This window comes from Agelaius tricolor, unplaced genomic scaffold (assembly GCF_023055355.1).
Source record: "Agelaius tricolor isolate 1412-34295 unplaced genomic scaffold, bAgeTri1.0.p SCAF_18, whole genome shotgun sequence".
Lineage (NCBI taxonomy): Eukaryota > Metazoa > Chordata > Aves > Passeriformes > Icteridae > Agelaius > Agelaius tricolor.
The window spans coordinates 10985242-11009509 of NW_027269278.1; the positions used below are offsets into that span (position 1 = coordinate 10985242).

At 37.9% G+C, this 24268-nt stretch overlaps 1 protein-coding gene across 4 annotated transcripts in view; it reads right to left on the bottom strand.

Annotated features, from left to right (window-relative positions):
• Positions 1–24268, bottom strand: part of FAM13B (family with sequence similarity 13 member B) — a 44390-nt gene that overhangs the window by 12668 nt on the left and 7454 nt on the right. For all 4 annotated transcript variants that reach the window (XM_071443269.1, XM_071443267.1, XM_071443266.1 and 1 more), the window contains exons 2-14: positions 21093–21259; positions 19944–20134; positions 19279–19491; positions 17051–17228; positions 16279–16423; positions 14129–14286; positions 8316–8357; positions 7215–7370; positions 5255–5390; positions 5039–5062; positions 2734–2801; positions 2123–2177; positions 1593–1740 (exon numbers count right to left, since the gene is read on the bottom strand). In XM_071443269.1, coding sequence (XP_071299370.1) covers positions 1593–1740; positions 2123–2177; positions 2734–2801; positions 5039–5062; positions 5255–5390; positions 7215–7370; positions 8316–8357; positions 14129–14286; positions 16279–16423; positions 17051–17228; positions 19279–19491; positions 19944–20100 — 1480 coding nt within the window. In that variant the 5' untranslated portion in view covers positions 20101–20134; positions 21093–21259. The remainder of the gene's footprint in view (positions 1–1592; positions 1741–2122; positions 2178–2733; positions 2802–5038; positions 5063–5254; positions 5391–7214; positions 7371–8315; positions 8358–14128; positions 14287–16278; positions 16424–17050; positions 17229–19278; positions 19492–19943; positions 20135–21092; positions 21260–24268) is intronic.

Consider the following 24268-nt stretch of genomic DNA (forward strand, 5'->3'; position numbering starts at 1 on the left):
AAACAGAGGATGCAACAAAATGTAATGTGCAAGTAAGCAATCAAACTAAATAAAACACTGAAAACATAAACAGGATTTTTCTGTTTTAGCTTTTGTTCTTAACTTGGGCAACAAGAATGGAAACCTGGACTCAGTGTCTTTGGACACCTGCAGTTTGACTTCTCTGTGCCATGACATACCCTGAATGTGCAGCTTGCTAGGGCTCAAGAGCACCAGCCAGCAAATATTGTACAAAACAAATGAAGCCAATCACAAGTTGCAAAACTCATTATCTGCAAAAGGGTTAAAAGAGAAGTGTGGGCTGATGAAGTCAATTAATTTGCAAGACAGTCAACAGCAGTGACAAACCAACAATCAGTTCTCACCACTTGAGCTTCAGGACAAAGCTGTATGTGCTGACAGCTCAAAGCTGCACTGGTACAGAACACACATTCCAGCTTTACTTCCCTCATTTGAATCCTTCCAACACTGCAACCACAAGTTAAGTGCAGTGATTCCTTGCTCCCAGTGTCTTGCTAAGGTTTCACTGTGACACTTAAAGGCATCTCAAGGAACAGCTGTCCCTGTTATAGAGCAGAGCCTGCTGAAAGTTAAAACCCTGTCCCTGCACAGTTAACCTGCACACATCTATCAAGTTGTACTGCAGGTTTTCCAAACCAGAACTGAGTGGCCTGTGGCCATTGCACTGGCAGTGACAGCTCACTGTGGTTTAGCAGCTTAGATCACTTGCATTTTTTAAGGTGTGATGACTCCAACGCCAGGCAGAGGAAACATAATATAAGGAAGACATAAAAAGAGAAGTATTTTGAAAAGAAGGTATTGACAAGAGTGTTTTGCTCTGGTTACAAAGGACTTATGGTTGTTTTAAGTAAAACAAACAGTTTTACCAGACATTTGAGCAATAAAATTCAGTCAAGTCACAAGCTCAGGGGATTGCTAAATCTGGAAGGCAGTGAAGAATATGGTCACAAACATAGGGAATCCTGTCTGAGAGAAAACTGTTACAAGTATTTTTCTTCTCCTAAAATGCAAACCATGGAAGGAGAAGGGGCACAGAAAAACATCCATCTGCAACTTCAGCCTTTATTTGAAAATTCAGAGTTGCTTCAAGTTCTCCAATGACATGGAAACCAAAACAACTGACAGATTTTTTCTGAAAAACTGAAGTATGAACTGCTGTGTTTGGCAGGTTAGTGATTTTCAGTCAAATTCAGTCAATTCAATAGTTTACACTTAATAAAACAAAGACAAACAAGACACAATGATAATTTTAACTAAATTATATAATTTGACAAAGTGTTTTTAAAGACTTGGATGAGAGACTCAGGGTCAATAAAAAACAAAAACAAAACAAAACATGCCAGCTAGAATGAAACTTGGACTTCTTTGCTTTCTTTCTTTAGTTTTCCTTATATTTTTAAGGTCCTTAATTAAGTTGCAGATGGTTCTGAAACAAGATGAGACCTATGTCATGACTTGGTTGATCTTACCATGTGTACAGGAACGTGTTGTTGCCTCCTGCTTTTACTTTGTAAATAGTTTTATTCATCACTTCTCCCTAACTATAGTGTGAGCTAAAGAGTGAGAATTACCTTCCCATTTGTCACCATCAGACACATTCTTCAGATCCAGATGTGGTACTTGGACAGCTGGAGCTTCCTCAGGAACATGAACGCTGCCATCCCCCAGCACCTCTGAATCAGGGTTTGCATTCAGATCACAAGTCTTGCTACTTGAATCCTGTTTTTAAAAAACAGAACAATTTTATTATTACCTAGCATCTGGAAATCAGGTACTTAATCAGTTCCAGCACTTCTAGAAATTTTAAAGAAAAAAGAAATCTTTCCCATGTTGAGGAGTTAAGAATAGAGACACACACACCCCAAAGAGCAATCAATTAATCACATTCCAAAACATTTCCTACATGAGATGCATAAGCATGAACTTGTGCTGCCCTAAGTTTCTGTGAAGTGACATGATGAGCTCTCTAACAGAGGTCCTGCAAGCCCTGCAGCACCAACCACTATAAGAAGTTAAAAACTAAATTTATTGTGTTACTTCACATTTGTATTTCTTATAAGATGCTGTGTATCTGTAGATACATAAACAAAATCTTTCTTACCAGAAATGCCTCTGAAGATTTTCTATCATTGCCATCAAGCAATATACTATTTTCCCTAAAAAGAAGACACACACCTCATTATCATTTTAAATGGACATTAATCATTTAAACGGACAGGAAAGACTATAAACTCCCCTTATTTTTTTATTTTTTACAAATCCCATGCAGTTTAAGCAGATAGACAATGCATTTACTTCAGGCAATAATTAAAGCTCTGAGGGATAAAAGTTATATTACTTTTTTTCCACTTTCTGACCTTCACATTGAATTTCAAGTCATGGCATGTAAACAACAACTAGACTTGACCAAAGCTGAAAATAAAAACAGCTCAGACCTTTATTCTCAAATAGAGAGTCAACATTTTAAAACTGAACAAAACCTGAAATTTCAATCAGTGCTGAACTAAAGCTGCAAATTAACAAAGCTTTCTGGGTAGTCACTGCTGCTAACATTAATTCTTCAATCATTAAGAGCAATAAAATAGGTCAAAATATTTTTTAGAAAATAAAGTTTTATTCTTCTGTTTCTCTTGCCCAGAGCATAGGGCTGTTCACAAAAAAAAAGCTGTAGGTTAATCATATAGGTTTGTATGAGTACAGAAAGCCACAAACCTTTCACTATTATTTTCTTCATCAACATCTTCATCTTCATCACACGGTTTCAATAATATGTCTGCAGTCTGTTAGGAAAAAGTATGTTTAGAAAGATTCAGGAATGGCTCTCTCAACAGAAAACATTTCTATAACCATGTCTGACCACCAAACACCCTCAAGAACTAAAACTTTCTGTGTGGGGATGGAAACCACACTTTTTAACCATGTGACATTTTTACATCTCAGTTAAGGCCAGTGACCAGGTGTTTTAATCACCAGAACTCAGATACTGACTTTGTTCTTCAATAGAAGTTGTCCCTAAAATTGTCACTCATGACATGAAGTTTGGGGTGACTAAAATCATGGCAGTTTGTACATCCTAGTCTCAAAAACTTGTAAGTTTTTGTTGTATCCAACATATATGAAATGAAACAAGTCTGACAAACTTTTTAAAGGAGCTACTAATCCCTGTTACTAAATAAAGCAGAAAGAATTGGAAGGGGATGAAAAAGTGCTGTCAGTTCCATGACACCATCTCACAAAACAAGTTCAGATGAACCCATGTCACCACTTTGTTCACTAGAAGTATTTATGCCAAAGCCCAGTACTTGATTTCTTCATAAAAGTGTCTTATTTGGGGGAATAAAAGAAATTTGAAATATAAAATATGTCACTTGGTTTTAGACTTCAGGAATTCTAACAAAATGATCTTGACAGTGCCTGAAGATAACACCAAGTTACCAGGAGACTTCAAACACACCAACAGTTGCCAGTTTTACGCTGCTGACAGCAACTGACACTCCTGTCAGAAAAAACATCATTCTTCTGCTGATATTATTTCAGTCCTCAAGTCAAATTCCAATCTGGGGAAACAATTTTTAATTACAGTGCATTTGTCATACTCCAGCAGATAATTTCCACCCTGGAGATGAACTGTACAAGTCTTGCACACTCACACTTACTCGAGTTGTGGAAACAGCTGCTTCTATTTCCATTTTGGGCCCAAAGGAGAACTCACATGCAGAGCTTTCTTTTCCTACAACCCCAGACACTCCTCTCAAACTCCTTCCACACAGGAGAATCACCACATTTCTCTTTAACCTCTCCCCAAATAGTACAACTCTCCAATTTGAAACAGTGAATTAAAAAGATGGAAAATCTAACATTGAAAAAAACAAAACTCCACAACAAAATCTCACCTTACTACTGCCAGAAATGGACAGAAGTCTATCAAAAAGCAAAAAAAGGCCAAGAATGCCACCAGGTGTGACAAGAAAATATTTTTATTGTGCACTCACAAGCATCATATTCCCCTTTATATCCAATACCATGTTTTATGCATTTGTGCTATAGGATAACAATCTAACTATTTTTTAGACCAAGTTTTGGCACTAAAGGAAAGAACAAGGACAATGAATACATTCTGTGAAATTTAATTTACAGAATGGGATTCCAAAACAATATGCTAGTTTGTGGGAACAACTCAAAAATTTGGCTTGCTAGGTGACTCAAGAGAGTCATTGGGATCCCCAAAAGCAAACAAAAAGCCCAAGAGCAGAACACATCACAATAGTGAAAAGCACTACAGAAACATTTTGTTTTAATAAAAATACAGATTCCAGACAGCTCAGTTTCACTGTGCTAAGGCATCCATTCCCATCTTTGCAAGTTCAAAGATCTATTAAATTCTTCTAGTTAATTTAAGTCTACTAACAATAGGTTTGCTTATTTGTTTATCTTTCAGGAAACTCTCAGGAAGATTTATGGACTCACAGGCAAGAAGCTGAAAAGCACAGCAGAAACTCCTCTACACATGTGTGACAAACCTCTCCACCCACATAATTCATCATTTAGATTTGTAACAACAAAAGTGTTACCAAATAAATAAGGAACTATAGATTTGGTTTTTTTCATTGGAAGGTCTTATCTGACACCTGCATGTGCCTGATGCAGAGTGGCAGACTACTCTCTTCTCTTGCACTTTAACTGTTATCTTTGATTTCATTTTTGTCAGCACATATTTCACAGAATTCCTTGATTGCATCAACTAGGGAAGAGATAAAGATGTGCTGAAAAGAACAGGACATCTCTGCCTACCACAGAAGCAACTGGAAATAGAGAGGAAAGGTTGTCATTAGCTAATGACAAAACCAAACCTTCCCAACAGGCTGCAAGGTCTCAAAGCAACTGCTACCCTTTCCTGATCCATGCAAGGGCACTCTGGGCTGTGCTGCAATCTCAGCTCCACAGCTTCTGCTCCTCAGGAAGCCTTTACTAACACAGAGGCTGTTCCAACCAGTGCCAGTTGCATACACCAACTTACCTCAGCAGAAGGAAGGGCTGGTATCTGTGAAAAAGAATAGAAAAATATCAGTCAAAATACCCAGAGATTTCTCAGTGCACATGGCACAACAGGAAGACAACACAGAGCAAGAGCACCCTGTAATGCTACATCAGAGCTCTTAGGAAAACTTGGATCTCTAGAGCACTAAAGCTGCAGCAACTTGTGATTTGATATACAGGAGATTCTCCCTCTCACCTGAATGCTTTCTTCTTCCTCAGTTACAGTATCATGTTTCATAGCTTCACTGTCTAAATCAGTGCAAACCAATACTTCAGAGCAGTCTCCTGTGTTTTCACTGCTACCAGTGTCATTATCTTCAATAACATCATTCCTAAAGATACAAACAGAAAGACTTTAGAAACCTGTTGTTACACCTTTAAAAGAAAAAAAAAAATAAACATTTTTCCCCTCCCTTAAACATTATCAAACATCAGGATGTTTTTTGCTTGGGTTTCTTTTTGAACAGAATTATTCTGACCTGTAGGCAAAATTAATTATTAGTATGATGTTTTATACATCCAGACATGATAGACATATTAAAATGTATTTATTTGCTTCTTGTCTGAAGAGCCAGGCATACACCCCACACTTAGTATAGTAACCTAAGGAATTAAAACACAATAGCCTGAAGCAATGACATCCTGGAACTACAGGACTCAATGACACTGCTGTGGCTACACTGCTCTCAGTACTGAAGCCAGTTACTTTATAGCTACTGTCACTGGGTTCCCCTCCAGTGAGAAATCCCATTATTTCTAACATTTAATCTGCTGAGACTTCAACTTAAGGCATGTAACATTACAGCCAGATTAAAACTAATTGACACCATATTTGTATTCACATAAATTCTTTATGTGCCACCACATGACTCTGTCATTCATCACAAGCCTTTGACTTCTTTGCCTTCCTTGTTCTCACTCAAAAAGAATTCCAGACAACATCAAGAAAGCTCCTTCTCTATCAGATATACAGAAAATAAACAGGATGGGTTGAAAATTAACATTTTAACTCCTTTTTCTTAATTCCAGTCATTAAATTAGCACTAAGAAATTGGCACTGGATCACTGCTTTTTTCAGTTCTTAATTTAACTGTGTATTTGCCTTGTGCACAGTCTGCTGCTTTAAAGATCCCAGACACCCCCTTGAAGAACAATATCATGTATCCTCTCTCACAGTTAATCCACAGTGGAATGATGATCAGAAGCATTTGCAGCAGTGCCTGTGCCAGAGGAGGATACTGGTTTCAAACCAGCACTGATGGCACTTGGAGCCTCCCCCTCTGAGATCAGCCAACCTTTACAGCACTTACACTGGGACTGAAGGAATTCAGCTGCTCCAGGGCTGTGAGGCAATTACCCACTTACAAATTACTTCAAAGACATTGAATCTTTAGCACTAAAACTCAGATTTAATTGATCATTACCAGCAATGATTATTACTTTTATGATCCACTGCAAAATTTATTCCTGTCTTCTAAAACCACTAAAGATTGAACAATTTAGAAAAGAGCATCTGAGTCACTGAACACTTCATGTATTTCAGGTTTTGTTCATGTATTCCAGCTCTGAGCAACAAAGAAATTTAGGTACTGAAATCTTAACAACACATTCTTGAAATCTGGTTATTAATCACCACTGCTTATTTTTAATGAAGTACCAAAATGTACCAGCTTCCAAATGCTGCCATGGCAATCACTACACTCAGAATCTGTCCTGATTTACAAGAAAAAATAAAATCTGATCAAATAAGGTTGGAACTGTATGCAAATAGACCCACAGTGGTCATTCTATCAATTTTTGGCTGTTTCATTGCCACTGGCAGCCAGAGCAATAAAGTAGCTACATTGACATGGAAAGACAGGGTTCTGAAACAGAATCTACAATAGCTTTAAGATGTTTTTGCACAGAATTCAGCAGTAAAGTAGATACTACACTTTACAGCATTTTCAGCTACAAGATCAATTTAAAATATTTGCTTCAGGAGCTATTGATTACTGGCACCTGATGGAAATCAATTTGCTTTAAAATAGATAAAACTGAAGTCAAGGGCCAAAGTTGTAACTTTTGGGTGAAGGTGGGGGATTAGGGTAGGTTTTTTTGGAAGAGTTAAGATACACAATCCTACAGAATTCATTACAGACACAACAAAATCTTACTGGTTGTTAGATCCTTCCTCATCCCCACTGGGATTTTTTGTTTCATTGTTACAGCCCAGTCGTTGTTGCTGTATGTGTTTCAGATCGTTATCTAAGCTGCTCTGCAGGTCGAAAAGATGCTGTTCCACAGCTGCTCTGATTGTTCTTTCTAAAATGCTAAAAAAAGGATGGAAAAGTCCTATTAAGAGATCAACTTTTGCATTGATCATGTAGACAGAAAGGCACAGATAAACCTTACATGACAATAATATTTGATGGCAATACTTCAAGGCAAAAGAGAGTAGTATTTCCAGAAAGCAGTGGAAATGACGGATTTACATGAAGTATTAGGAAGTTTATCAACAGTATAATAACTAAAATAACTAACCCATTTTTTAACAACTATACACAGAAATTTATAATAGCCTCCTATATGAATGTGACAATAAAATACTGTGTGTATAACAGGTCAGAATCAACCCTGGAGCAGGCTCCACTTCATCACACGTGGCTGCACCCTCTCCTGAGCAGGGCTGTCACCTTAAAAGGCAAAAGCCAACAAACAGCAGCAACAATCAGCAAGCACCTGATGAAGGACACAGGATACACCCAAAATTTCATGAAAAAAGAACAGTATTCTTTAAAAACAGACTGCTCTGCTGAGCACCTCTCAGGCAGCTCATCCCCAACACAAAAGAGGGCTCTAAAAATCTGCCTGTAAAAATCTTTAGCTATTTAATCCCATTTTAACTGAAATGGTGCTTTTATTTTTTCCTCCACATATGTACAAAGAATTCCATTGAACTCTATTCAGCATCACTTGTGCTAAAATTACAATATGAATTCTATTATAAAATTAAGTAAAAAATTTCAGATGTAACTAAGTGTAAAACCAAAGTTTTGGACTCTGGATGCAAGCACATTCTGCTCTCATGCTCCTGCAGTCAACAACACTGACAGGCATTTGGTATTTCCTGCATTAGTGTTAAATGCCACCACACTAAAATATGTTCCTTCATAACTGTAATCAAACCTGCTGCATTCATTTGAAAGGATACATAACTTCTATGCATGTTCTAGTACAAGCACAATTCAAACATTTTATATTTTCATTATACTTACTCTGCAGAGGCTGGCAAGATACTTATGGGAGAGATATGAGCACTGCAATAAAGAAAGAAAAATTAATATAATGCAAAAACTTATCACACTAAATAGAAGTCTTGAAGTCAACAGAAAGCAACTGTTGACTTCAAGATACTAAAATATACTTAAATACTGCATGTGATGCAATATTCTACTTCTAACAGAAGTAGAATAAACATGAAAGGAACACCCTGATTTGCAGTCCTTTATTATTTAAATAACAAAATCTTAAGGAGCAGCATCACGAGGCAGAAAGTTGTAGAAGTAGCAATGCAGATTTCTGCCTCTCAAGAGCCAATATTTGTTGTGTTATGAAGCTCCAAGCTCTCAGATGTATGGTCTTTCCCATGGGAAATACTAATCATTTTGTAGTCAAACATTTCCTGACACCTTGCTTAAGAATGCAGATTTTAACCTTGCTGCCTACAGCAAATTCCAAATTACTCTGCTTTCCTCCACAGGTTCTTCCCACTGTTGCATAATTTTGTTCTGCAATGCTCAACAGATCTACAACACTCTCTGAGCACAGCTACAACATTCCAAGTAGAAGGCAGATTTTGGGACAGGAGCCTGATTTTCATAAAGCATCTGGAAATCTCCAGGCAAAGCCTCTTCAGCCTGGAAAGCCCCTCGAGGAGGGGTGGGAGGGTGGAAATAAACACAACTAACACAAGCCAGTTAACTCGTGCATGCGTGGTCCCTCTACAATTTTTCATTAATATGATTAAAATCTTATTATAAACAGAATTCTTAAAACTTCAGACAAAGTGACAAAGAATAAAAGATGAGAAATCTGCTATAAACATCCCTGAATTACAACACACACATCTCACTCAGAAAAAAAATTAATATTAATTTCGGCTTAAGTTGGAGGCAGGGAGGGAGGTAAAAAAGGCTTTTTCTTTCTATTACAGATAATTAAGCTCAAAAAGCTGAAGAAAATTTTATTCTACTCTTTACCATGCAACAACACTGCTACCAAAGTTGATTAAAAATATTATTTTCATGAATGCATATGGTAAACCCTGAAATACAAGGGAGCTTGCCACTCCCATGGAGAACTGAGCAAGTGATTACCTCTGTGAGGTGTCCTATCAGTTTTGACTGCTCTGAGCCTTGCTTGCACTAAAAAATGCAGCCTCTATTTACCCAAGAATAGTTTCAACACAGCAAAGAATACCTTGGTTGGAACTTAGAAGGTTTATTAGTAGTTCCACCACCAGAGAGAAATCACCTCAAGCAGACTCTTTATTTTTCCTTCCTCCAAGTAGGTGAAACACAAGCAATAAAGGGCTTTCAAACATAAGGTGATAAAGTGGTTAAAGTATTTATTTTAAAAATAACTATACTAGTTTGCCTCAGACACCTTGTACTGGGCCAAGAGCAGAGTGCATAGCATTTAAAGCCCATATGACACAAAGTGAACAAGCAGGTGCTCACAGATGCTTTTAATTTCTTTTCTTCCCTTTTTCAAAAATGGAAACTGGCTGACAAATCAAGTTCATCTTATGATTTGTGTGTGTGTTTGCCTGGTGAAAAGCCAAAGCTGATCTATTCCAAATGCATTGACAGAACAGGCAACACTCCACTTCTATTTCAAAGCAGACACAGCTTCAGGAAATTAAAACACCTGACATAGAAGCCAGATCTTGTAGCCACTGATTCAAAGCTGCAGATCAAATAACTGAGGGGGGACACACTGACATTTTATATTTTTCTTACCAACAAAAAGATGGCAGCAGGGAGTTTACAGCTTAGGATATTTACATGTCATTTGTATTTCCATGCACAGAAGTTCAGCATAGCCCTATGACCTGTACAAAGTCAGTTTCCTGATAAACATACTTTGTATTAGCAATACTTGAAATAAAAAATGAAAATATGAAGCTACCAGTTTAGCTTCATGAACAAAGTAAGATAAAAGAAGCATGTTCTTGGAAAAAAATCCCAGTAATATTTGAAAATATAACACATGTGGTTTTAAGTATCCATCTCAGTAAGTTCTACAAAGTTGTATTATGAAAGGTATGCCTGTATTCTAAAGGTACAAATACACAATTGTGTAGATTAAAACTGAATTACTATTAAAACAGTCACTCCTTGGACAAATTGGTAGAAAAAATGAGGCAATTAGAGCACAGAACACTGCAACACCCTAATTGCAAAAGAGAGCAGGGGAAACTCAGTCAAGGGCACAAGTACAAACACTATTTATAGGAAACTGATGACTTGAAAACCTTTTCTTCTACCACTTGAGACAATGAGGAAATGTGTCAAGAACAGGGAGAATCAAACTCATCTCCAAAGAATCCAGATGATTCCAGCCACGGTTCAGAACAAAATTTTCCATCCTAGTGTGTAACCTTCAGCCCCCAGCACAGGATGGTTCTCCAGTGCTTTCACTCAATACCTCTGGGAGCATTAGAGGTACTCAGCAAAAGCTGTGCATAAATCAGCAGTATTGCAAATCCTAAAGAATCCTCTTACTACATGAAGAATATCTTACATCTTCAACAAATCACTTTAGCAATTAAGCACTTTCTGAAACAAATATGACAACCTTAAGTGAAAAGCCATTACAACTTCTAAGCCCACCTCCCACAGTTCAAGGATACTTTTCAAAAGCTGTAATTTATAATGCCAGACAGAGCCCTAACGCAGCATGACACAGCAAGAGACAGAAAGGTAAACATCTTTGTTTCATAATGCTAACTCCCTCCTGAGAACCCCTCCAGCATTAGCTCCCTAACCAGAAAAGGTCCCAGTAAAAACATATCTCGAGCAGAAAAATACATTAACTGGAGATAAAACATGTCCAAGTTTTCCTTGGTAATTTCCTGACTGTACACAGATTCTTACTTCTCATTAAAATAATCAGTTGTGGTATTATTTCATTTTGTATCTCCAAACCACATTTAATCTCACATAATTTTAAAAGTTAAAGCCTTACTTACGATCATACCAAAATTCTATTTTCTTTCCATATATTTACCTGTGCAGCAGAACTTTGCAGGCCATTCTGATTATTCTTGCTATCCCAAAAGAGCACTTCAGGTAAAAATGCTTCATCTGGAAGGCAGCAAAGCGTGCTGAGGGCTGCTGGCTGTGCATGCTGCTGCCTGTGCTCCGGGGGCTGCCTGCGAGCGGCACCTCTGGAGTGCTGCACTAAACCCTGCAGTCTAAATAGAAATCGACTGCAACATGAGGTCACTCCTGACAATAAGCTGCCCAATCAACACTTGAAAGCTCTCCTAACGTGTTGTTTACACGTTTTCCAGGATGGAAGGAAGAAAAAGTATTTGGATGCTAAAAACAGGACTACATGAAAATAATAATGTATTCTCTGGCAGGTTAGGCAGCTCTGCTGTTCGGTCAGCTATACCATGGATTTTATCTCCTTTGGCAGGTGTTAATATCATCACTTCTCTCTGATCAGAGCTAATTAAATAACAAAAGGGTTAACAAAAATATCCCAGAAGCAGTGAGGATGTTGCCCTTGTCACTGCATTTAGTGGAAACAAAGTAAACTGTTTATGTAACTTACTGCCTGTCACATCTCATATTTTTACACATATAATTTTGAAAAGTCCAAAACCAAAGAGATTTTATATTAGGCTTCTGACTGACAACATTTGAGATGAACTGCCCAATTAAAGCAAATATTGCTTGGCAAGGCTCAGGGATGAAAAATTGGGAATAATGACAGAGAAAGATTCTAAAGTACTTATTTCAACAGCATGTCTTAAAATTCAGCTGCAATGCTGAGTCAGTAATTCTTTACTCCAAAAGTCAGGACAGCAGAAGGGAAAGAGCCGTGAGGAAAAGGCTTCTGGTAAAGGAGAACCAATTTCCTTTATGTGCTCAACACCAACCTGGGAGCAACAAATGCTCCCTGCTGGGTAATGGGCTCAAAGATCACTCCCCAGGTTTATGAGAAATACCATTTTCAAGCAGTCACTAAACCCAAGTGCATTAATGATTATCCACATTCTCACAAGATCTCTAACTCAAAGTCAAATTAACACCATGCAGTGCAGGAAGGTCATAGGTTTCAGCAAGAACAAACAGAATGAGTGGAGAAAAAAGATAGTGAGCAAAATGAGAAGCAAGCTATAGTCCCAATAACAAGGAGGAAGGTCAGATGCCCCATTGTACAAATCAAGATAAACAATCTCTTTTAGTACTCTTCATAGAGACACCAAAATACACAGATATTTGCTTCCCAAAATCTGACAACAGCAAAAAGGAAACAAAACCCCAGCTTAAAGAACTACAAGACTCATGTTTAAGATCTACTTCTCCTCCTTACTATATAAGCTGCCACAGGCTCTACATCTGGACAAAGATAAATAATCCAAATAAATCCAAATTAACATCTGCTTTCTTAATTATTTTTTTTTTTTACATTGAGAAACTAAAACCAGAAAAAGGCCACTAAATGTGTACATAAAACCCATCAGGTTTGGGAAAATATTTACAGTATTTATAGTGGTTAAAAGTCTAATAAAGAGCACTTTCTCATTCACTTAATTTCTTTTTAACTGTTTCCTGCAGTTGTTCTGGTTTTACAGTCAAAATTCTCCTTCTTCTAAAGGATTCCTCCTTTTACTTCCCAACAAATTATTTAAAATGCCAACCATAATTAATGCCTATTCATTTTTAATTAACCTTAAACATCTAGTAAAAATGTTTGTCTCTCCAGGCTATCCAATTTAAACTCTCAAACATGTTGAGTTTGTCACTACTGCTGTGTTTACACATTCCAGAAGCAACCTAATACCTGCGAATAGTTAAACTGCAACTTTTTTAAATTTAGTTCAAACTAAAAACAAGAAGCTTTATTACTGATAAAGATAATTAACTATTAAAATATAAAATTATTAAAAACAGAATAATCATACCATCATTATTTGGTATTTTACAGCTTCTTGCCATGAAGCAGAATAAAGCATGCAGCCAGCAGCTGAACACATTCCAACCAAAACTCCACATTCTTGGAACTACCCATTCTTAGGCAGCAACTTACTGGTGATTTTGCCTCCATTTCTTCTGCTTTTAGTCTCATTTTTATTATAAATTCCTCCTCACTCATCCCTACAAGTTCTTACATGCAATGCCCATACCAAACACATGCTGCAGAGGGGAAGAGGTAAAACTCACCATCTGTAGAATGTAAACTCTAAGTACAAATAAAGCAGACTTAACAATAAAACCTTGCATACTACAAACAAGTAAAATATAAATCTGTGTATTAAGCAAGCACCAATAAGCTATAAAATGAAAGTATGATTTAATGTTTACACATTCTTTTATGGGAACTGCTCTTAAAGCTGGGTCATCCTCCAACATTCCTGCCTACATCACATTCTGCAACTTCCAAACCTGCCCACAGTGCTCCAGCAGCACCTGACAAGAAACAGTCCCAGGATTTCCCATTGGAAAGATGGTACAGAACAGGTTTGGATCTACCAGTATGCAGATTCTTCTTATTTCTACTGTAGAATTTACTGTTTAAATACCACTTTACAGTTTCACTAAAAGATCCTCTTTTTAACTTTCCCTGCATAAATCCCCATCCTTAATCTCATCTGATCCTACAGGCATTCCTCTGCTGAATTTGGGAACAGTTATTTTAACCCACATTTTACTATTATAAGAACTGCACCTACTTCTAAAGCTTCACTTTGCAGACACCAACATTTATCTCAAAAGTCTGGCAGTTTCTCTCTCTGACAGAATAAATTACAATCCAAACCTTAAATCCAAACTCCAAGGCAGAACCAATTTACCTTGTTGATGCTGTAACATTCCTGGAATCTGAGAGACTCCCTGTCATATCTAGATGCACCACAGCTGGCCTTTCCACAGGTTTCTCTGTGCTGTCTTCTGGAAGTTCTTCTGACTGCTCAAGCTTTACATCTTCCTCTTCTTCCAAGAGATCATTGATCTAAAAAACATTTAATCAAAGTTAAGGTCTTGAAAAGTTCCTTTCAAGAGGTCCAGGGAATTAAAAGAGCATGAAAGGTATGAAAGCAACATGAAGAAGGAAATAACTTTCAATTTTAGGAAAAAACAGGCATACTAGACTTGCTTTTATGTAAAACTGTAAATTCTACACCATTAAAATGCTGCTCTTGAGCACTGGACAAAAACTGAAAAGCACGAAGCACCTCTGATGCCAAAAATGAACACAAGCAGAATGAAGAAACAATAAAATCCCAACCACACTGAAATAATGAACTACACAACCTTTCTTCTCCTATGTCTAAAACTGGTAATTCTCCTCTATTCCACAGGTAGCCTTATTCATGTATCAGAGCATTTTCAAACCTTCCTAGGGAAGGCAATACAGAAGTCTATGAACCCAAACTTCAAAGCTCTGAATGAACACTTACAAAGTTTCTGTGCTCTCGTCTATTTTTGTTTCTTTGTTTCCAAACACAGATGTTTTTACTAAAGCAGCAAAATATAGCCAATTTAAAAAGCAAAACAATATAGCCAAGTGGTAACTCAGGACAGCAAACTTTATTTTTTAAAAAGCAACTATGTCTAAAACATGAAAAGGTAAAGAGAAAAAAGTGATTCTGTTTGACTCCCAAACTGCCTCTGTGACTGATTACTGATCTCCCAATCTTGGAAACTCAAAAATTAAAGCAGCAGCCTCAAGAAAATGTGCTTTATAGTATCTGTCACCAGTGTAAAACAAAAACACTAAATTAAGAAAAATTGAAACTTCAGAAGTTTAAAATTACACAGAAGACAGAGAGAAGATATTTGTTAGTTTTTCAAAGGGGCGTAGCGTGTTACATGGCACCACATTCCAGGCAACAAATGCATTTATCCCTGATTTTCCCAGTGAAGCAAAGGCAGGGCCACCCACACACTGGGGCAGCTGCTGTGCCCTGCAGGGACCGCGGCCCTTCTGTCCCACCGCTCTGGCCTGACAGAAGTGCACTGTTGACATCTGGTGGAGACACCACGAAATTAAAGGGACACCCCACCAGCCCTCCAGCTAAGGGAAAAAACAAACAAAACCACACACTAAACAGATTTTGTGCTTTTTGCTGAAACATGTAACGAGGCACAGCCAAGGCAGTAATTGCAAAGCACGAGAGCACAGAGCACCTCTGGTTTACAGAGCAGTGATCCCAGCCCAGTGACTCCTCCAGCTTTGCTCAGCAGCTCCCTGCATGCAGCAGGGCTGGGCAGCTCTCAGTGCCAGGTTCCTGCAGGGAGCTTTGCAGTGTTTGCTCCAGGAGCTCTCACAGCACACACTGCTCACTCCAGAACCTGCTGCCCAGCCTGGCACACCAGATCAGCACCTACTGCAGGGGACAGGAAGCAGCCAAGTGCCCCAGGACTTGCCTTACCTGTCTTGCTAGAGGAGGGGTTTGTGAGACAGCCTGTAAAATTCAGTACTCTTTGTTACCTACCTCAGCAACTGTTTATTTTTCCCCCTTTTCCTCTTTACAGAAAATCCATCATTTTCAACTCTTAGAATCAGAAACACCATTCAAAAACTTTGGCACAAGAAAGCCCCACTGATAAGATCATCAAGTGGAGTGTGAGACCCTGCATGTTCCAGTAAGACACACCTAGAAACACTTGGGATCAAGACCAACAACAGAGTTGTTCTTCATTTGATCAAAAACCAGTTATTTATTCCTAAATTGGTAATTAGAAAGCTGTTTATAACAGTGTCTGTGTTGGGCAGGATATCACTGTTGGTTTAGTTCCTATGTATTTTTCAATATAGTACAGCTACACTTACTATAACATCAAGAATTTCATAAGCACTAAGAAAATGCCTGGTTTTGTCAGTTGGCAACAGACTTCTAAGTCATACTAAAAAAAATGTACTTCAATAAATCTTTCATAAACATAAATGTGTATAACAGACAGTTAAGTGGTAACATATAGCCATTCAAAATATTCTTACCTGCTCAGTTATTGAGCTTAAATCATTAGTAGATGAAAAATCTTCCTCTTCATTTTCAAAAAACTCATAGTAGTTCTCCAGAAGTCCTGCCATTATTCTGCTAACTAGTTCCTGCTCTTTCAGATCCTCCACATCTGTGTAAATGCTGAAGATTTCAACACTGTTTTAGTTTAAAAATCTAAATGCAACATTTCCCCAAAGAACACCCCTGAATGTCTTCTATGACTAAGTGCTATACTTCACACCATTACCCCCTACCCATTGTGAACACACAGAACTTTAGGCATGCCTTCACACTACTGCCTTATAAAGCTTTATACTATTTTATATTTAAAAATCATGAATTAGCAACTCTTCAGTCAACTAAATTTTCATGAGGAGTATTTAAAAGTCAAATATTTTCCTGTGGAGAGGAAACAGCAGTATAAGCTGGTACTTTACCAGCCTTTTCCCAGAACTGTATATTTGTGCTACAAATAGTAGCCTTACATATTATCACTCAAATATTTGAACCTCAGAATAAATACAATAATGCAACCATCAAAACAGTGGTTTCTCATGCCACAGCTCAGAGACAAGCTGCTGTTTAAATCTTAGCAAAAATTGTAAAACCAAACTGGGGTGAGAGAGTGGGTGGGAACGGAAAAGGATCCTGCCTGAAACATATTGTGCACTTTGTTACTGTTGCTCAGGGACCAGGAATGACTCTGAATTACAGAGAGACACTCAAATTCCCACAGAAACAGTGAATTAACATTTATAATTAACTTACTGAAAAACATCCGGGCCAAAGACTGCAGCTAAAGAACTTGCTGACCAAATTTCTTCATGATGTGATGCTACGTTAGCTAAAAATTTACACAGAAACTTTAACAAACTGTAATTAACAGGTGGAAGCTGCTGCAAGAGGAACCTCAACTTTCTTCCAAATTCATCTTCATTATTATAATCTGAAAAAGTAATAAAAATATTTTAGTCACAAAGAAGGTATCTTTTCCTATTTGATAGTGATCAGCTTTTTGCCTCTGACAATTACTTACTTCTGAAAAGACAACTGATTTGATCAAACCACAACCTAAAATGCGAAAACTTTCTTGTATTTGTTCATTATTATCCACCACATTCTCTTCTGCACGTTTTCCCCAATTAATGCCCACTCAAATTCCTGATTTCAGAGGGCAAGCTCTGTGTATTTTTGTCTCACCGTTGTTACATAACAACTGCTCCACAGAAGAGCTCTAGAGGCAGCACCAGCTCCAACAGTGAGTTAACTGCCATCGACTTAAATTCTTCTGGCAACAAGCTGCTTTGACACCTCTTCCTTTACAAGCATCCCATTCTCACCACTCTACCTGCTTTTCTAATACTGAACTGATAAATCCAAGCTATCTCAATGTAATCATCTTCACATGTGTTTAGCTTGAAGCCTGCTGATTCAATTTCAGATCTGAGAAAGGGTCACCATAAAATCTCCTCATTCTCACCCCATTTAACTATACTCTTCATCAAAATATGTCCCCATAAATCTTATTTGTTACCTCATCAGCCTCACAGGCAGCAAGGTTCCAAGATTTACAGCTGTTTATACCTAACTGAGAAATTTCATCTATAGGAAAAGAAACTTCAGGAAAGCAAAATGGGAGAAAAATTGATACAAAGAGGCCTCTCTTTCTTTCTCAGACACTTGAAAACTCTTCTAAGATCAGTTAGAGAGGGAAAAGCACGTTTGAAGATGATGAACCATCTCTGCCCCTCTAGATGACAGGGCAGAGACATCCTCGTTCTTAATATCAAATCAAGGAGTGTGTAAATTCCCTGTTGAGCATGTACAGGAGCACCAAGCAGGATCTGCAGGATTTCATTTGCTCAGACACAGTCAACACCTAGAGCAGCTGAATACAGGCAACCAAGCACAGAAAATGGCTGTCCAAACACATAACACATTAAAATGAACACTTCATTGACAGTTCTTACTCTAGAAATTACACTTTGGAAACAGAACAGGAAAAAAAAAGGCTTTGAAAAGTACTTTAACAATGTAGACTTTTCTAAGAAAGGGACCACAGCAAGGTGATAATCAGTCCACTCTGAACATGCACATCTCCATGTTTTGTCTAACCAATCCCTCCTGAAACCTAAGTTGTAAACAACCAGAGACCCAAAGGCAGAACGTTCTTACCCCTCACTGAACTCCTGTGGCACTAAAGCAGGGGCACAGGGCCACGTGCTCTGGGATGGCCACATTCACACCCCAATTAGCCAAATCACCTCTTTGAGGAACCACCTGCCTGCAGTGAGCTCCTAACGATGCACACAGACCACACCCTGCTGTGTAATGAAGGCATCCTGAGGACTAAGCCTGACCTAACTGCAGAACTAACACATGGCTCAACAATTACTACCACCTTCTGCAGGTCTTTAAGCAATTCCTCTGCCTCAAATGTAGCTGATGATGTAATTCTGAAAACTGATTGAGATGTCTATCAGACAGGCAAAACCCAGTCAGAAAATCAAAAGTCTCATTTTAGCATCTGAAAGCACTGTTTCAGGGTTTATGTGGTTTGATTTCCTTGTTACAGATAACTTTAAATTTTTCTGAAATAACTTTTACACTTTAAAAAAAGTCAGTAAAGACATTAAGCTGTAAGTTTAAGTGAAGTTTATATATTTAACAAAAGGGAACTAAATGGGGACTTGCATGCTAGAAACAATCCAATGTAAACCTATCCACAGTGATCCTATCCAAAGATGAGAGGAAAAAACCAATTTTCACACTAGGTTTTACAGTCATAGAAGGGGATTCTGCTGTCACACCAAGTAAATATACTTCAGTCCCATTTCCAGTCCTGAGAGATAACATTGCAACCCAAGTGCACAGCAGTATAATCACTATTACTATTACACAGAGCACCAAAGACACCTTAGTGCCACTACAAATCTCAACTCAGTTTTACTCTTAAAATCATCAAATAAAAACACTGAATCAAAAAGAGTTATCACCTTGAGAAAGTTGCATCAAATGTATGTGCAAACTGCCTGGAATAACTGGCTCTGGAAGTTCTTGAAGAAAAAATCTAAGAAGGCTAATAGCTGAGGGTACATCTGCTTCTTTAACCAGGTCCACATCTTCTCCGTTATCGTATCGCTGCCGGAGCCACTCCACTGTCTCAGCATTCCCATTGACTTGGAAAAGTCCTTCTTGTTCCAGACCCCCTGAGTCAGAAAAAAATATTTGCAGAAATAAACTTTTAGCTCAGGTAAGGACAAATATATCAGAAAAAATATTGATAATCAGCTATGCACAATTCCCATACTGACTGAAACATTTTCTGGACAACAGTTTTGCATGAGTTCCAGCAGTTCTCTTCCCAACACATACATTCATGTGCCCAGTAACAATAAAACAACATGGGAAATGTTAGCAGTACCTAAACCACAGCATTTCCTATGAGGTGCCCTGCAGAGCTGACTACATTACTGCTGGCTAGAAAACATGGATACACCTAACAGAAGGAGCAAAGAAAGGAAGTAACCCAATACAACAAAATCACATCCAGCTGAATAATTAACTTCAGAAACAAGTACTCTTCAAACCCCCCACACAATCCATTCTGTAACAATCACAGTGCATTACATTATTTTAAGTACAGCAAGGTGATACATACCATGTTCCTCAATATAGTCCACGACATGGCGGACTATGAATGGAACCTCATTGTCTGGTTGCCCTTCTTGCTGCAGCTCATCAAGTGGAATTCCAAATATTTTGTTAGCAAGAACAGAGTTGCAGTTACTCAAGGAAGGGGAGGAGCTCTTCCTCATATCTTTTTGCAGCCAAAAATCAAAGCTGTCTTTTCTGTCAATAGGAGAAATTAAAACCAAAAGGCCCACTTCAATGTATGTTTTTGAAAGCATTAATCTGTAACACAAAGTGTTTTAATTACCTAATGCAAATACTCTCTAGTCTGTCTCCATCCATTCACTGGTTTAATGGACAGCTCTGTAATGACTCCAAACACAGCCAAATCAATAAATGACTACCACTGAGGTGTTCTGTCCAACCCTCAACAGAGGACTGAGAAGAACATATATAGCAGCAAGGAAAATGCAGAAAATTCTAGTTACCACATTTCTAATTAAGTTCTAAGGTATTTTGGTAGATTCCTCAGTACTTTTTCTGACAGTATTTAGTAGCCAAGCTTTCAGAACTCAATACAAAAGCCTCTCAACAGGAAATGAAACCAGTGGATTCAAACCAAAACCCTAAGTTTCAATTATATGAAATGATTAAGTATTTTGTGATACTCAACTGAGCTGTAATAATTTTAAAATATACTTGGCCTTTTCTGGTCTATATAATAAAGCTTTCAACACCTGAATCAAATTATGTTTTTTACTGAACAGAAAACACCTAAAGCTAGTTTCTAGATGCTCAGGGATACCATTCTATCATGCCGGAGCTCGAGCTTCACTTGCAAGTCTTTGCTTGATAAAGGATCTAGATCAGTAACAAAGGGCAGTATAAGTCAGTCAGGCTGTAATCCTGTCAAAACCAAAATATTTCTTCTAGGAAAGAAAAAACTGTCCTTTCAAAATAACTAATAAAAAGAAAAGAAAACATACTTGTTTAAATGCCAGCAGTCACTTTGACAGAAGCTGGCACACAGAACAAGTATATGCTGTTAGTCAAAGCACTGCAACCAAACTAAAATTCTCTGTTTACCAAGAGGTAAATTCTAATAGATTAGACATTCTGAAATTCACACTTGCTTTTCTTTTCTTTTTTCCCCAGCAAAATAAGTTAAGGAACCCACCTCAGAGTACTTAAACAGCCGAGTTTGAAAAACGCTTTCTGCGCCAGCTGCCCTCACTGACCAAGCATTCTTCTGTCATTTATGGTTGTTTAAGATTATGGCAAAAGATCAGCCTGTAGTTCCTCATTGAAGAATAGCAGAACTCGATCAGTACTTCAGCAGTTAATCTGAAAAGAAGGAAAATATTATTAGATCATAAAGTTTTCAACAGTTTTAAACTCAGTCAGGAATCCAAACATCACGTTAGAGGAATTCTTGTCAAATCATCAGTTTCTTGTTCTGAACAAGAAAGCATAAAGACCACATTAGCACAGCTTATGAGAGAGCCCCTAAAACAGCAAACCCTCTTTTCATTTATGAGTTAACCAAATCTGAAGTGAAACCTAGCACTGGACATCTAAGTCTTAACAATTATGAAATAATTTGCAGACTCATTCAATCCTCTTCCAAAGAATCAAGGAGAGTTAAGTAGGTTACACAGAGTGTTTTAAAGTACCTACCATGCTAAAATATTTACTGGCTATGAAATTTTTAGAAGGATCTCAGGCACTGGTCTAATACAACATCTTTAAACAGCAAGAGCAAAACCAAAGTCCTAACTGAGGAACCTTTACAGTCAACCAGTTTTTGATGGTACTGACCATCCTTTCTAGGAAGTTACTACGTGTCCTAACTGCCAGTTCAAAGTCCAAGTGATCATCAGCTCTGGATACAGGAAGCAACTTCCCCCATGTCAGTTCCATACAACCACCCACATTTTTGCCACCTTTTATTTAGAATCTAGATTATCTGGACATTTTTCATGTTGTCAGCTCTCAAAATACCTACAAACCACAGTAAATCTTTCTGATTTTCTGTGGTATTAAAAATTTATGGCACAGTGCAGCCAATGTAATGCCCAGAATCAGTCAAAGATTCAAACCAGCCCCTTGATCTCCCCCCTGCCTGCTCTAAATAAACTCAAGTGACTGTGATTGGGCAAAACAAGCTTGTGACATGCACATAACCACAACACTCATCACCAAAACCAGATAACAAACAGGCTTTCCCCAGCTTAAAAAAATTCACTGAAACCTTTTGTTTCATAACTGGAGATTGATATGACAGCCTGGAGACAAGTACCTTCCCTCCCTTTGTTCTCCCACAGCTCCTGCTTCTGTTCCACATCAGGACAAATAAACTTTATCTTCACTTGCAAATTCCTGACAACCAAGCCCTCAGCTTTCAGTACCAAAATGCCAGACCATTCATTACCTATCACAACAGGAGCCCAGAGTACTCTCAGTAGTTTGAATAGAGCAGTTTTGCTGCTCTCAACCCTCCCCAAACTGCATCCATGTGCTAAGGGAGTTGGTCATAATCTCTACATAAGATTGCTTCCACCTCCTCAGCATTTTCTTGCATTGAGGCCTAGAGGAAAAAATATTTCAGGCTTAGAAGTGTTTAAATTGTCTTGTATTACACACAGGCTGTAAATCTCTTAAGCCTCACACAAGTGAATCCTGGTCTGAGATCAGGACTCCAGGTGAGCTGACAACAGAAAATGAAGGGTTATATTCTAGTCAATACTTTTTTTTTTTTCACCATATCATATTCAAATCTGTTACTGCAAATTCTCCTACCAGATTCCAACCATGAAGCAGTTGCAATTCATGACCCCCTTCGAATTTATGGAGGACTTGAACAGCCATTTTTCTTATTGTTCTGGTATTTTAAGTGAAAGTCAACATAATCTTTGCATGTAAGTAGATTTCAATCAATCCAAACATATCAAGCAAAATTTAAAGTATGAAGTTGCACACAGTCTATTTTCTCAAGCTCTACCAAAGTCAGCTTGCCCACAATGAACAGAAAGCCTCACACTGGCAGCTGTGGGGTTAAGGGCAGCTGGGAGACAACCTTTGATGGACCTGCCCAATGCTTCAGGCTGACTTACTACAACCAACAAGCAAACCTTCAAAACAAACATCACCTCATAAAATGACCAAATCAGAAGTAACCACTTCTTTATAATTCTGCACCAAATGAACAATCTTGCAGCCCAGCCTTCTCAGCAGAGGCAACTTCGTGCTCAGTTCAGTGACATGAAAGCTCAGCCACTTTTGCCAGGTGCAGCAGATGAACAGGCTGTCTGAATATTAATTTCATTCAAGAGGCATGAAAAAAAGAAAAATAATAGAAACTTCTATTTTAACTGGCTTGGCAAGGGAAGAATGAAGCTGAAACAGCCTGGCTGTCTCATTGTTAGAGCAAAACCGGATTTACAAGCCAGGTTTACACTTTGAAGAAAGCTTTATATGGCTTATTATCACCTAGAAAAATTAGTGAAAGCCTCATTTTCACCTTCTCAGACACACAGATTTCAATATATCATTATACACAACAATCTATTTTCAGAGCATTTCAGTCTTTTCCCTTTTAGTTCAGGCTTTGGTATCTCCACAGGCTGTGATACAATTAATCTGACATGTACCAAATCTAGAAAGAGCTAGAAACTCTGAAAGTTATTCAAGTTATTTCAGCAAGTTTTACTTCCTGCTATTTCCAACATTGTAAAAAACTGTTAATAATTAAGCATTTTATCTCCCCTTTTTCTATGGATCAGAAGCTTTCCTGCTTGCCCTCCCATGACTCAGGAAGTGCAGCACGTCACTGCAGACACACATGAGAACTAGGACAGGACATGGAACCTTCAGGATTATTTCCAGAGTCTTTTACAAATTCTAAGCAATGCTGTGGAGTTGTTTAATATTTTTTTTTTGCCCCAGTCAAACAACTGAGGAAACAGGAGCTAACCCATTGAGTCAACTCCTTCTTCTTTTGCCCATATTATCCTGATCCTTTTGAGCACATGCTTCTCCCTCGTAATTCCAGAACCTAAATGCTTCACAAGTTGTATCAAAAAAAAGACAAAAAACCAGCAACTAAAAAAAAAACCCACACAAAAGCAAACTACCTAGCTTGAGTTTAATTATAAACATTCTGCTTGCATTTTTTTCAATCTACTTCCCCTCCTTGTTACTACAAACATTTAAAAACATCCTTAAGCTACAATCATGTTCTACAAAACATAAATGCAGGAAAGTAAAAATACATCTTATTATAACCACATATTACACCACAATTTTACAAGAGACTGAAAACAACTTACTATGTCCTTTGCAACATGTTGAGCC